Source organism: Notamacropus eugenii, chromosome 1 (genome assembly GCF_028372415.1).
Source record: "Notamacropus eugenii isolate mMacEug1 chromosome 1, mMacEug1.pri_v2, whole genome shotgun sequence".
Lineage (NCBI taxonomy): Eukaryota > Metazoa > Chordata > Mammalia > Diprotodontia > Macropodidae > Notamacropus > Notamacropus eugenii.
Genome location: NC_092872.1, coordinates 562,359,129 through 562,373,467, shown reverse-complemented (window position 1 = coordinate 562,373,467; position 14,339 = coordinate 562,359,129). Strand labels below are relative to the sequence as shown.

Genomic DNA, 14,339 nt, shown 5'->3' with positions numbered 1-14,339 from the left:
TATGCTAGTTTCATGATGGTATGTTTGTATGGATTCTGCATGATATGTGATTTTCTTGTGCCTTCCCAGTCACCAGCAGAGTAAAGGAGGTCTGTGTACTTTTTTATTTTTTTAGCATGATAGGCTTTTTAGCATGATATTTTTAGCAATACTTTGACACCTTTAATGAGAAAAATAATAGCATCAAGGTCAGCTACTACACTAATGGTAAATTATTTGACTTGAGAAGTCTACAAGCCAAGACTAAAGCAGAGGGAGAGTTGATGCATGACTCGCTCCCTCCTGGCCCTAGATGATTTTGCACTTAAGGCAGTCTATGAGACTGTGTGTGATACAACAGAGTATGAAATGATTCTCTGTCTCTTGTGCTAATTTCAGCCTGACAATTAACACCAAGAACACAGAAAATACATACATGGAATCATTGGTTACAGCAAATAGAGAAATGTTAAATGTTGCGGATAAGTTCATTTATTTTTGCAGTATACTTTCCAGGGAGGTATGCATAGATGATGAGGATGATACACATAGTATCGTGCCCTCTATGAGCTAAGCAGAATTGAAGTAGCTAAAAAAATTGATGAGATGTACAAATTTTGAGAAATCCACAATCCAAATATTCATGTAGGCTATTTGTGCCCAAACTGTGATATCTGTGCCCTTTGAGTTTTTATTGGCCTAATCAGCCACAGTGACACACACTCTACCTTGACTCCAACAAAGTAATATCATTTTGGTCCTCTTGGAGAATAAATGACAACCAGCCAACTTAGCTACTTAGTTACTTAGATAATTAGGGACTTAGGTACTTATGAACTTAGAAATTAGGTACTTACAATTAGGTGATTAAGTATATAGATACTTTATTAATTATACATTTGTCTTCAAACTGACTTGAACCAGTTTTAAACCAGCTTGAAACCAAGTGAACCTGTCTAAACTGGATTGACTTGGTTTGAACTGTCCTAAGCTGGTTCAAACTAGTTTGAACCTAATTGAATCTATCCCAGTGTTTCTAAAACAAATTAAACTGATTTTAGCTGGTTTAAATTTAATTGAACTTTCCTAAACCAGATTTCATCAATTCAATTTAAGCCTATTTGAACTGATTCAAGCATAAGTACTTAAGTATGTTGGTACTGAAATAATCACATCCTTCCATAATTACTAACAAATGTATCTAGATATTTACATACTTTTAATTAGGTAATTGAATCCTCTTGCAATTGGGCATTTAGGTGATTAAGTAATATTTTCCTTGGTTATTTAATTAAATAGGCACTTATGTTGGTGGGTCCTTGCAATTAGATAATTAAATATATGGTTACAATAGTTACCGCTTATTTAACTTTGCCCTCTCTTTAACCATTCTGAAATAGTTTGTACTGATATGAACTGGTTTAGACTAGTTTGAAGCAATTAAAACAAGTTTGAACCTGTTGAAACCAGTCTGAATCAGACTGAATGAGTTTCAATCAATCTGAACAGGTCTAAACTGGTAAATTGGTATAAACTTGACTGCATCCCTTTGAACAAGATTTAATCTAATTGATTTTTTTTTTTAACATAGGTACTTAAGTATCTCGGTTCTTGGGCAATGAGATAAAAAAAGTAATTAGGTATTCCTATGTTTAGTACTTAGACAATCAGATAATTAGGGACTTAGGTACTTATAATCATATAATCAGATAATTTTGTTTTTAAGTAGTTATGTGATTTATTAATTATTTACTTAGGCACTTGAGTACCTAGGGACTTATTATTTGACATAATTTGATTCTTAAGTAATTAGGTAATAAGTTAAATGTACTGGTTCTGAGGTGATCATATCATTTGACAATTAGGTATTTAGGCATATATTTAATTAGGTATTTGTGTAATTAGATGATTAATTTACTTCATCCCTTAGGCATTTAGTCCCTTAGGTACTTATTCATTTGGCTACTTAGGTAGATAGGGACTTAGGTGCTTTTAGTTAGTTTCTCAGGTTATTTGTTACTATTGATTATCTATCTCTGTAAAGGTAAAGGGAATAGATTGTCCTGAGACAATCACAGGGGTTCTCTCTCTTAGTCATTGCTGGCAAAATTCTTGCTAGAGCCCTCCTTAATAGACTGATTCTTCACCTGGAAGATGGTCATATGTTTGAGAGCCAGTGTGGCTACAGAAGGTGATTGCTGCCCGACAAGACCAGGAGAAATGCCAGGAGCAGAACAGAGTTCTGTATACAAGGATTGTAGATGTGACCAAGGCCTTTCACACTGTTAGTCATGAGGGCTTATGGAAAATTATGTAAAAATTTGGTTGCCCAGAGAAGTTCATCGATATTGTACATCAATTTCATGATGGCATGTTTGCCTGGGTTCTGGATAGTGGACAATGCTCTTGTGCCTTCCCAGTCACCAGTAGAGTAGAACAAGATTATACGCTTGCTCCCATGGTTTTTAGCATGATGTTTTCAGCCATGTTGTCAAATGTTTTCAATGAAGATGAACACGGCATCAAGGTCAACTACTGTACTGATGGTAAGTTCTTCAATTTGAAAAGGCTGCAAGCCAAGACCAAAGTGGAGGGAGTGTTGGTGCATGACTTTCTGTTTGCAAATGATTGTGCACTCAATGCAGTCTCTGAATCTGAGATGCAACAAAGTATAGACCAATGCTCTGCTGCCTGTGCTCAATTTGGCCTAATAATTAACACCAAGAAAACCCAGGTGCTTTCTGCCGCCATCACAGCATCCATATGTGGAACCATTGGTTACAACAAATGGAGAAGTTTTGAATGCTGTGGATAAGTTCACTTACCTTGGTAGTGTACTTTCCAGGGATATACACATGGACAATGAGGGTGACGCACACATTGCCAGAGCTAGCTTAGTGTTTGGGAGGCTCTGAAGAAAAGCTTGGGAGAGAAGAGGTATTAGAGTGACCACCAAGCTGAAGATCTGCAGAGCCGTTGTGCTGACCTCATTGTTGTATGCCTGTGAAACATGGACAGTCTACCAGTGTCATGCCAAGAAACTGAATCACTTCCATCTGAACTGTCTTAGGAAGATTCTGAGGATCACCTGGCAGGATAAGGTACCAGACGTTGAAGTACTTGCTTGAGGTGAACTACCAAGTATTCAAACAGTGCTTCAGAGAGTGCAACTCTGATGGGCTGGCCATGTTGTTCAAATGAAAAATGTATGCTGGCCAAAAGGGCTATTTTATGGAGAACTCACATGGGGCAGGTGATCACATGGAGGTCAGAAGAAGCAATACAAGGACACTCTCAAGGTCCCTCTCGAACTTTGGATTCGACTGCGCAACATGGGAGACACTGGCACAGGGCTGCTCAGCATGGCATGTCCATATCAGAAAAGTTGCTGTGCTCTATGAGCAAAGCAGAATTGAGACAGCAGGAAGGAAACATAGGATGTGCAAATTTGGAGTAACCACCCCTAATATTCACACAGACTCTTTGTGCCCAGTCTGTGGTAGAGCATTGTGAGCTCCTATTGGCCTGATCAGCCATAGTAGGGACACACTGAAACTTCACTTTATCATGGTGATGTCATTTTGGTCCTCATCTAGAGCAAAGTACAACTAATTATGTATTTAAGTGATTAGGTATTGTAAATGGTTTATTAGATACTTAGATACTTAAGACAAAAGGTGTTTAGATATTTATTCAAAGATAGTAACTACTCAGTCAAGTGGGTTGTTAGGTACATAAGCATTTAGAATTGAGCTACTTTCAGCCATCATAAAGTACTTGTTTAGTGTACTTTATGATGGCTGAAAGTAGTTCAATTCTTTTAATGTGATGGCTTGTAGAAAATCATATTTGTTTTGTTATTGAGCTGAAAATGTATGTAACCATTCATCTCTTCTAAGTCATAACTAAAGATCATATTATCATGTTTCATTTACTTACATACTCTTTGATACCTAAAAACATAAAACTCAATTCTGTGAGTGAAAATTAGCTACTGACTGTCAAAAGCTAGTGCTTTTAAAAGATTTTCTTTTTAAAAATTGTTTGGAGTTAGCTTCCTGCTTTAAAAAATGCAGGAGACAAATGATGTCCATTTGAAGCAAGCTTCTGAGAAGTATTCTCTAAAAACTGACGTCATTTTGTTTTTATTTATTTGATCTTTTTCCTTGATTCTAAAGAAAAAATGAGGAGAAAGGGACATGTGTTTCTTTTTTTTTCATCCATTGTTGCTTTCCCTGTTTGAGTGAAAAATGTTGTCTGACTGAGATCAGATTTCTATGTGACAGTGATGCTACTGTTCTTTGTGGGGAAAATATAGCTTTCTGTTTTTTTTAGTTTCAAAGAATTTGTAGGTGAATTAACCCCATGATAGTTTTAATTTTAATTTTGACTTAAAAGGCATTCAGGCATCATTTTCATAACAAAACATCTCAATAACTAAACAACATGCACATCTCTATCCATCCATCTATACATCCATCTATCTATCTATCTATCTATCTATCTATCTATCTATCTATCTATCTATCTATCTGTCTGTCTGTCTTTCTGTCTACATGTATGTATGTTTGCACCCTGTCAACTTTAAAAATAAGTTAACATTTAATATATGTTGTTAACCAGTGGCATGGTGTTAAATTCTGATACCTCATCATTTTTCCCAAAGCTGTCACTTTTTTAGGGAAAAGGAAAACTTTATTCCTTAATTTAAAATAAAAAACTATGGAAAAACAGTATCTTCTTTCCTTTGTGAACTCCTCAAAGAGGACCATGACATCAAGATGATGACATGACTTGCAGTTGACTTTGATTTGAGTGAGGGAGGGCTGTGCAAGATCACCAACCTCATTCTCTTCTCCTGAGCCATCTGGGTTCAGTGGCCTGATATTCATCAGGATGGCTGGAGATGGCCCAGGATGCAATGTAAAACCCTGGCCCTTTCAGGCTAAGGTCTTTTCACATTCTCACTTTGAGTGAGATACACCCTTTCAATGAATAGGCTTCTTTAAGTAGTTACTCAAGGGATGGTAGTAAACAATTGTTAAAGCTAGGTAATAAATGAGGCAAAGAATGATCTCTTTAACCTAATTAAAAATAAAATCTGGGAGGGCAAGACGCTCAGGGTTTCTGGGCAAAACAGAAACAATTGCTATTTATAATCCCTTTGAGCCAATCAGGACGCAAGCAATGACCAAATTCTGCTTGGCCTGGGAACTATTGACCAATCAGTGAGACTCAGAGTGATTTGGGTTTTAAGGCATGAACCTTAAGAAAAAAAAAATCTAACCCATAAAGCCTGGGTATCAAAATTTACATTCTTTTGGGTAAAGCACCCAAAGGTAAGGGTATGATACCTCTATGTGGACAGAAGAGAAGAGATAAGTAGAGTCATGTTATGTTAAGTCACCATAACAAGGAAAAACAAGGGTAGAGGTGTTGTAGGTAGCTTCCTATGACTAAGCAAGTGATTGTACAATTTGCAATTCACAGCTCTGAGGCCTGCTATCAGAACTTGTAATGACTACCCATAAGAGTCATGTCAAACTGATTAATACTAATTGTAATAAATTAGGGGTCCAATAAATCCCACCCTCAGTGGGATTCTTGAAACATTCTTGAAATGTTTTATTTTTAAAAAGTTTTATTTAACTTTAATGTGTTTAAAGTTTTATTTAATTCCCACCCCTTTCATGTAAGGTCCTGCCTATTCTACCTCTGTATTTTTTTATTCCCACTTACACTCCCCAACTTCACTCCACAGGTATAAGCTTGTATTTTCACTTGCCTGGAAAAAGTATCCTAACTGCATTTCCTACCTCTAGACTCTACTTTACTTCACATAGTAGGTATACAAGACACAGTGACTAATTTGGAAGTGTTGCACAGCTTCATATGTATAATAGGTATCATATTTCTTACTTCCTTAATGGGTGGGGGTGGAGGGAAGAAAACAACTTGGAATTGGCAATGAAAATATTTTTTTAAAATAAAAATAAAGGTATCTTTTCTTGGATAATGACATTAAATGCCCAAAACAAATTAAACATTATTATAGTAAGGGTAGAGCAGGATTCAGCTCAACTTAACTCATAAGAACAGACTGTTGTTAAGCTTTCAGTGGGAGAATTTCAACTGGCAAATGCTACAAGTCAGAGCTTAATTTTTTTTTTTAATTGTTTAGTCTTAAGAAAGTGATGGAGGAAATGTTAATAATGCAGGTTAAATTTAAAAGTTTGTTGTGTGTGTCATTTGTTAAATGTCTACCAGCATACCAATAGATATCCTTGTCCTATTAACTTAGTGATCAAGGTTAATGAGATGTGAGAAGACTCTCCCACCTCTCACCTTACAGAGGTTGGAGGTCCAAAGTTGTGATGCATTCCATATTTTTCATATTTTTATAAATAGTTTTCGGATTTTTTCTTAAAATACTGTTCATTATATGAGATGGGATGTTATATAGGAAAAGAAGAAGTAAAACTGGGAGAAATTGTGGTCATGTAAAAATGAAGGATATTAAAAATCAAGGGATGGTAGTAAACAATTGTTAAAGCTAGGTAATACATGAGTTTTTAAATGGGATAGTGATGGGATAGAAATAAAGAGACGATCCTAATTAGACTATTAGGTAATTACATGGGGCTACTAGAATCTCTGTATACTGTGATCTTCTTTAGTAGTATGCACCGTACAGTTTATAGGCATTGTACAGTTTATAGGCATTGTATAGTGACATATGTGAATGGTATTGAAATCTAATATGTATATATGTAGAGAGAGATGTATGTGTGTATATATATATGTGTGTGTATATGTATGTGTATGTATTTTAGTGATAGATTAGGAAACATATGAGATTAGGAAACAGTGAATGAATTAAATTTTCTCTATGCTCTATGTACAAGTGAACTTAAAGGGTAAACATAAAGAGCTGATATTTCACTTAAGATTATTGTTTTTTGTCAACAAATAAGGGAAAGTTATGTCACTTTATATTATGGTTGTTATCTTTAGCAGTAGTTATAGGATTTAATAAAAGTAGAATATGACACATTTTGATCTTAATGCTAGAGGGTTTAATTACATTTACTATGAAAATTAGCTTTAGACAAGAAAACATTGGATAAACTATTTGTTAATAATTACTTCCCAGCTACTTTAACCCTAAGCATGAGTTAACTGATAGTAACAGAGGAATTACATGAAGAGAGAGTTACTCAGACCATATTCTATCAAAATGAATTTCTAGCAATTTTATGAAAATTGATTATTCAGCAGAGTAATAAAGGAAAGCGAAATCATAATTTCACAAAATCTCAGAGTTGAAAGGGACCTCAGATGCCATCTATTCTAACCCATTGTTGGAAAGAAAAAAAAAATATCTCTAAAACATGCCTAAAAAGAGATCTTCAGCATTTGCTGAGAGACCTTCAGTAAAGAGGAACTTACTACTTTACCATTTTTTATACAGCTCTTATTGTTAGGAGATTTTTTTCTTGATGTCAAGCCTAATTTTTTTCTTTACAATTTCTATCATTAATCAATGTCCCTCTGGCACCAAGTGGGATATCTCAAATCCCTCTTAATCATAACAACCCTTTCAATACTTTAAGACAGATGTCAGATCCATTCTAAGTCTTCTTCAGGGTAAACATTTATAGTTTCTTCTTCCTCATTTGGTGATCTCGAGACCCTTGACTATCCTAGTTGCCTTCCTTTTGGATAATCTCCGGCTTATCGATGTTATTCCTAAAATGCAGGGCTAAGAACAGAACACAGTAATCCAAATCATAGTATCACAACCTTGGAGGCAGAAGAGACCTTACAGGAATATTACTCTGTGACATTACAACTCAGTTTCCTTATCTGTAAAATATGGTAAGTTTCGTAAGGTGATCTTTAATTTTCTTGCATTTTTTGGAAGCAATTCTCTATGAATTGTGTGATCTATAAAGAAGAAGAACTGTAAGAAGATATCTGGCATAGAGTCAAATATTTTTACTGTGTTAGCAAATGAAGAATTAAACTCAGTCTTCAAGTTAAGTACTTAAAGCAATTTGGCTGTGATCATTAAAACTGATTAACATCTAGTCGACTGAGTTCTACTTTCCAAAAATTTCTATTTGGGGGTCATCACCAGATTTGATGGTGCATGATTATGCAGAGTTGATGAAATTAGCAAGTAAATGAAGAGAAGAGTCAGAGTCTCTTACTAATTTCTTTGGAAGTAGGAATTTAAAATTAATATTCATATTCCAAATAGTTATTTTTAATGGAAACCTAGAAATTGGAGGTTATTAAATGGTCCGACTAAGAGACTGAGATGCTCATTTTCTGGAAAATTTATTGGGTGAACACACAGCTTAGCCAATAACAAAAAAACCTTTGCCCAGTTTTTTAAAAACTCTTTCATACATGTTTCTGATGGTGCTCTCATTTATATCAGGATTTTTTTCTGAATAATAATTTTCTGAAACAATAATTTGCTTGAAGTTGGAGCCTGTTGATACCCACTCATATCCCCCTATTGTTCCTTCAGTGATTCTCAAATTCAGTTCTTCAGAGATAGTAGTTTTTTAATATTCACATGTGTGAAATATCACCAGAAAAATATTAACGTATCTTTAAAGTATGGACTTTTAATGCAAGGAGAACTTAGGATCATTCATGCCCCATCCCCCATGCAATTTCTCAAAGGTGATAGGGTCTACTTTCATATTCATAATAAATTCTGGGCTCAATTTATTGTCCATTTGCAGTATTCATGAGATAGATAGGTAGGTAGAAAGAAAGATGAGTTTCTAGGTTGTCTGTGAAACTGAAGATAATGATTTGTGCAATATTCAAGCTCTGATTCTAAATGTATTGGGGGTTTTTTAGTAGGTGAAAGTGCTGCTTTAGAAATTACATACAAAAGATATGTAATTTTATTTTTGTCCAAGTAAACAACTCCTGATGGTGGAACATACTCTACCAATGCAAATGATATAATGTATTTATAACATAGTATATAAACTGAAGAGAACTGTTTAGGGACTTGAACATCTACCAAATGTTAGAAGTGGGATTTGAATTCAGATTGGTCTGACTCTAAGCCTAGGGCACTATCCACTAGACTGCATTGCTAAGTATTATTTAAATTAAATAGCCATCATTTCGCACAAGAATAAGTATGCAATGTCATGCTGCCATACATGACAAAATGTAATTTTCAGATAAAATATTGATTCTATGGGGAATTTTCCAGGTTCAAAATCAGGGCTTTATTCAATACGGTGTGACATTCTCTTTTTACTTCCTGAACTGGCCATATAATATAGTTCTCAGTGGTTAAGAAAGTAAAACAGTGATCTCAGGGTGCTGGGTATGGACATCTTAGATAATAGAGAAGTCACAGGTCCTGTGACTGAGGATTTGATGGAGTTTCAAGAATTGGCTCTGCTATCTTTCATTTTCTTCTCCATTGTAAAAACTTCTTTGTATATTTTATGTAAGATTATTTCCCTCAGTTTTCTCCCCTTCCCATTCTCCTAGTACATCCATTAGTCTCTGCCTCACATTTTTGTTTTGAGATCATCCCAACAAAATATTCTGATAACCATGTCTTCTAAGTTACCTTCTGCTTACTTCTTGGAGCAGTTGGGAGGTAACTAACCTGAGCTTTCCATTTTTATGGCTTGCTTTTTTCATAGTTAAATCTTGTTTTTTGTTTTTGTTTTTTTAACCTGCATGTGTTCAGTGCTTCCTAAGTGTTATGATCTGGATTGCTGTCTGCCTGGCTATTGCCCTCCTGGTCAGTGCTGTGCTGCTTAAACTGGTAAAGCCCCTTGCTCCCTTAACATAAAAACTGTGCCTCTCCTCTACAGACTGCAATTGTACCCAGTTAGGGCCCTTACTCCCTCAAAACCACAATCACTCCATTCCTCCCTGGAACTGCAACATTAAACTTCATGATGGTATAACAGTAAGCACCCCAATATACAACAGGGGGACCTACTATCACAGGTTCTTAGATTTGCATTCATAAAAGGAAAGAAACTTTCAAGGGGTTAACAATCACTTTAATCAAGCACATGTATCAGTCCTTTAACCAAGTACAGATGTCATTCAGTTAGTTCAGGAAGTCTGTACCCTGAATTTCAAAGAAAATACAGAGAAATCAAAAGAACAACAGACATGGCTTCCTCTGCCTGAATTCAACAGACAATTGAACACCAACTATCTGATCATAGTTACCAGACAGGGAAGCACGACATTTGGGTTCTCAAATCTGGGAGGCTCCTTTAGCAGCTTTCCAGAGTCCTCATCTGGAACTCAAACTTTCTTACCAAAAACTAAGCCCCCAACATAAAACCTCAACTTGGAGTAATTATACCTTTTTTAGAACAATAGGGCATCACAACCCTTTGACCCAGTGCCTCAATAGAAAAAACAAAAGGTACTTGGACCCTTCTACAAAACAACTTCAAATCAAGCTTTCCACAATGGGCAGGCCCATTCATGGGTGGGAAAGTTCTTTAATCATATTAAAATAATTAACAATACAAATTGTTTCTAGTTAAAGAAACAGTTGTTTCTGTATTTTACTCCTTGTAAAGACTCTTGATAGATACAGGCAAGATTCAAAAGGTCCTCTTTTGATTGCCATCACAGATGGACATGATAAAGAGTATCCATTCCTATACCCAATGTTGTCATAGAAGTCTGCCTGTAATTAGCATTTCTCTCTCTCTCTCTCTCTCTCTCTCTCTCTCTCTCTCTCTCTCTCTCTCTCTCTCTCTCTCTGTCTCCCTCCCTTTCTCCCCCCTCTCTCCCCCGCCTCTCTCTCCTCCCCCCTGGCTACAAAAAATTACTTGTAAATTTTCTTGATTATCCTGATCAGAATTAAGTCTGATATACTTTTAAAGTTGTTTAGAGAGGTGTAATGGGAGAACTTGACAAAATTGCTGATTTCACTCTGCCATCTTGGATTTACTCTTTTGTATTTCATGGTAGACTTAGATCTCTAGCCTTTAGAAATCCATTTTTTTTCCTCTATCTCAGTTTCTTCCACTGTAAAATGAAGGGGTTTGACTAGGTGATAACTAAAGTTCCTTCTAGCTCTGACATTTTATAATTTTAATTTCTGTTATGCTTTCTGGACTTTACCTATGATTTTGTCCATCTAGGGAACTCCCTGTGAAGAATCTTCTTTTTGAAATAGATATCAGTTAAGTATTACAGTAGGCATAGTGCTGAATTTCGTTCAAGAAAAAATCTGAATTCAAATCCTGCCTCAGAAACTTATTAGTTGTGTGGCCTTGGACAATGCTCTGACTCAGTTTTCTCATATTTAAAATGGGAATAATAGCATCTACTTCCCATAGTTTCTATGAGGATAAAATATAACATATATAAAAACCCTTAAGAAACCTTAAAACACCATATAAATGAGGATGATGGCAATGATGGCTCTTTACAAGTGCTCTACAACTTATCTAACTGGGTTATTGAGAGATACTGTGATCAGAGAGGGTGACTTAAACTCAGGGTTCTTCACTCAGAGGCCAACTCTCCATAAGGAGAAGGGAGAAGGAAGAAGGAGAAAGCTAGACTGAAATTAAAATACACAGAAAAAAATATTGTTTGTGGAATTTGAATGACCTGATTGTTTTTAATTATAACACATTAAGAATGTGGGTAATTGTCTTCAAAGCTCATTAGTGGATTTCATTAGGAATCCTAATTCTATTTAAATCTTATTGAATAGAAGACATTCTATTATTTTATGGGTGTGTGCAATTTAAAACTTCAGAAAGAGGATATTAATAATCTTATAGCATATTTTTCAGTGAAAGATTTTTAAAAAGAAGTTTGTTACTTATCAACTCTTTTATTTGCATTTTTACTTTGTCTCTGCAGACTAAAACGGGTATTGCACTGTTGTATGATGAAGGGTCTGAAAATGCTTTTGACATCCGATTGAAACTTACAAAAGAGGTACTCACAATTCAAAAACAAGATGTCATCTGTGTTAGTGGAAGCAATCACAGTGCAAATGTAAGTGCTTCTCTATTTCTTTGTGCCTAATGATACATTTGAATGTCTATGAGAATTCTAAGAAAATAGAACAATACTCAATTTAACTGTTTAATTGAAGCATGCCACTGCTTGTTGAAATGAATTTAATTTTTATAAATATAATGAAAAAGACCCATATTTTTGCAATATATTTACTTTTGCTTAAAATATCCCAATCTACTGTGCTTGATTGTCATTAAATGGTAGTTTTCGATTAATAATAGAAATAGCTTAGAAAAAGTTATACGTTTAGATGTCTTTATTGTTTTGTTCTGTTTTTTTGTTCATTTTTTGCTTTCTCACCCTGAGATTTTATATGTAAGATATTACTTGAAACAGTAATAAATTGAAATTTAGTATATTTTGCTTCAAATTTATAGAAATGTATCAATTAGTAAATAAACATTTATAAATATATTAATATAACAACTATTATATGTTGGGCACTGTGCTAACCTCTATGGATACAAAAAAAAAAAAAACAACCCAAAAAATCCCTCCTCTCAAGGAGATCACAATTGAGTAAGAGTAGCAACAACCAAATGCATATGTAAAAACAAGCTCTATATGTGATATGTAGAAAACAATTGGGAGATGGAAAGCACTAGAATCTTAAAGTTTAGAAAAGTCATCAATTGTAAGATGGGATATTACTTTGACTTAAAGAAGCCAGGGATGGCTATAGGCAGAGAAAAGGAGAGAGAACGTTCTAGGCATGGGGAACATCCAGAGAAAATACCCAGAGTCAGGATATAGAGAATCTTGTTCATGGAATAGCATGAAGGCTAGCATTACTGGATCAAAAATATGTGGAGGGGAATTAGGTATAAGAAAACTAAAAAAGTAGGAGGTGAGTTGACTTTGATGAGCTTTAATGACATATAGAAGATTTTATCTTTGATCTTGGAGGTGATATATAGAACCACTTTTTCCTGAAGTGATTTTTTGAGGGGGCTAAAGGGAGGATGAATTAAAGTGGGAAGAGACTTGAGGCAGGCAATTCCACTAGCATATATTTGCAGTGGTCCACGTATGAAGTGAGGTGGCAGTATCAAAGGAGAAAATTGGGAATATTCGATTAATATTACAAAACTAAAATCAACAGCCTTTCAGCAACAGATTGGATGTAGGGGATGGTTAAGAAGAATTGAGGATGATGCCAAGGTTTTGAACCTTGAGGGACTGGAAAGATGTTGTTGCTCTCTGTAGTAATAGGGAAGTAGAGTATACATAGAGTGAAGAATTTAGGGAGAAAGATAATAAATTCTATTTTTGACGTGTTTAATTTAAGATCTCTATTGGAGATCCAGTTTGAGATGTCTTAAACATAGATGGAGATGTAAGATTAGAGATCAACAGAGATGTGTGGATAGGATTTGTAGATTTGAGGACTGCCAGCATAGAGATGGTAATTGAATCCATGGGAGATGTTATGATCACCAATTGAAGTAATATAGAGGGAGAAGAGAAGAGGATCCAGGACAGAACCTTGGTGGACACTTAGTGAACTTAAGGGCATGTTTTAGATGAAAATCCAACAAAGGAGACGGAGTAATATTCAGATAGATGGGAGGAGAACTGGGAGTGATGTCCAGAAAAGCTAGAGAGAAGAGAGTATCCAGGAGGAGAAGGTGATCAAAGGCTGTAGAGAAGTCAAGGAGAATAGCGTCCATTTAATATTGTATCAGTAAGCACCACAACATACACAGTAGGGAGCTGCTACCACAGATTCTGCATTCATAAAAAGAAAGGCAACTTTAATCAAGCACACATATCATTCCTTCAGCCAAACACATATATCATTCACCTAGTTCAGGGGAGTCAGCACCCTGGAACTTCAAAGACAATACAGAGAATCAAAGATCAGCAGACATGGCTTCCTCTGCCTGACCATCAGCAGACAGATTCAACCGTCTGGCCTTAGTTACCATAGAGGGAAGCAGTGACATCTGGGTTTTTCAAGCCAGGGGACTCCTTTAACGGCTTCCCAGAGTCCTTGTCTGGCCAAAAAAGTACTTCCAATAAGCCTCAAAGTGAAACCTCATCCTCAGAATATATTTATACCTTTTTTAGAGCCAGAGGGCATCCCAACCCTTGAGAACCAGTGCCTCATTACAAAAGTTATGGGTCTTCCTACAAATCTTCCCTAATCAAACTCCCTTTAATGGACAGGCCCATTAATGGATGGGGAAGATCTTTAATCACATTAACAATACAAATAGATATATTGTTTCTAATTAAATGAGCTCTTGTTTTTGTGCTTTACTCCTAGTAAAGACTCTTGGTTGTTAAAGGTAAGA

At 35.5% G+C, this 14,339-nt stretch overlaps 1 protein-coding gene across 4 annotated transcripts in view; it reads left to right on the top strand.

The window, feature by feature from the left end:
- The window catches only part of SNTG2 (syntrophin gamma 2), a 668,997-nt gene that overhangs the window by 206,223 nt on the left and 448,435 nt on the right, over window positions 1-14,339 (top strand). For all 4 annotated transcript variants that reach the window (XM_072634327.1, XM_072634328.1, XM_072634326.1 and 1 more), the window contains exon 2: window positions 11,881-12,018. In XM_072634327.1, the coding sequence (XP_072490428.1) occupies window positions 11,981-12,018 (38 nt within the window). In that variant the 5' untranslated portion in view covers window positions 11,881-11,980. The remainder of the gene's footprint in view (window positions 1-11,880; window positions 12,019-14,339) is intronic.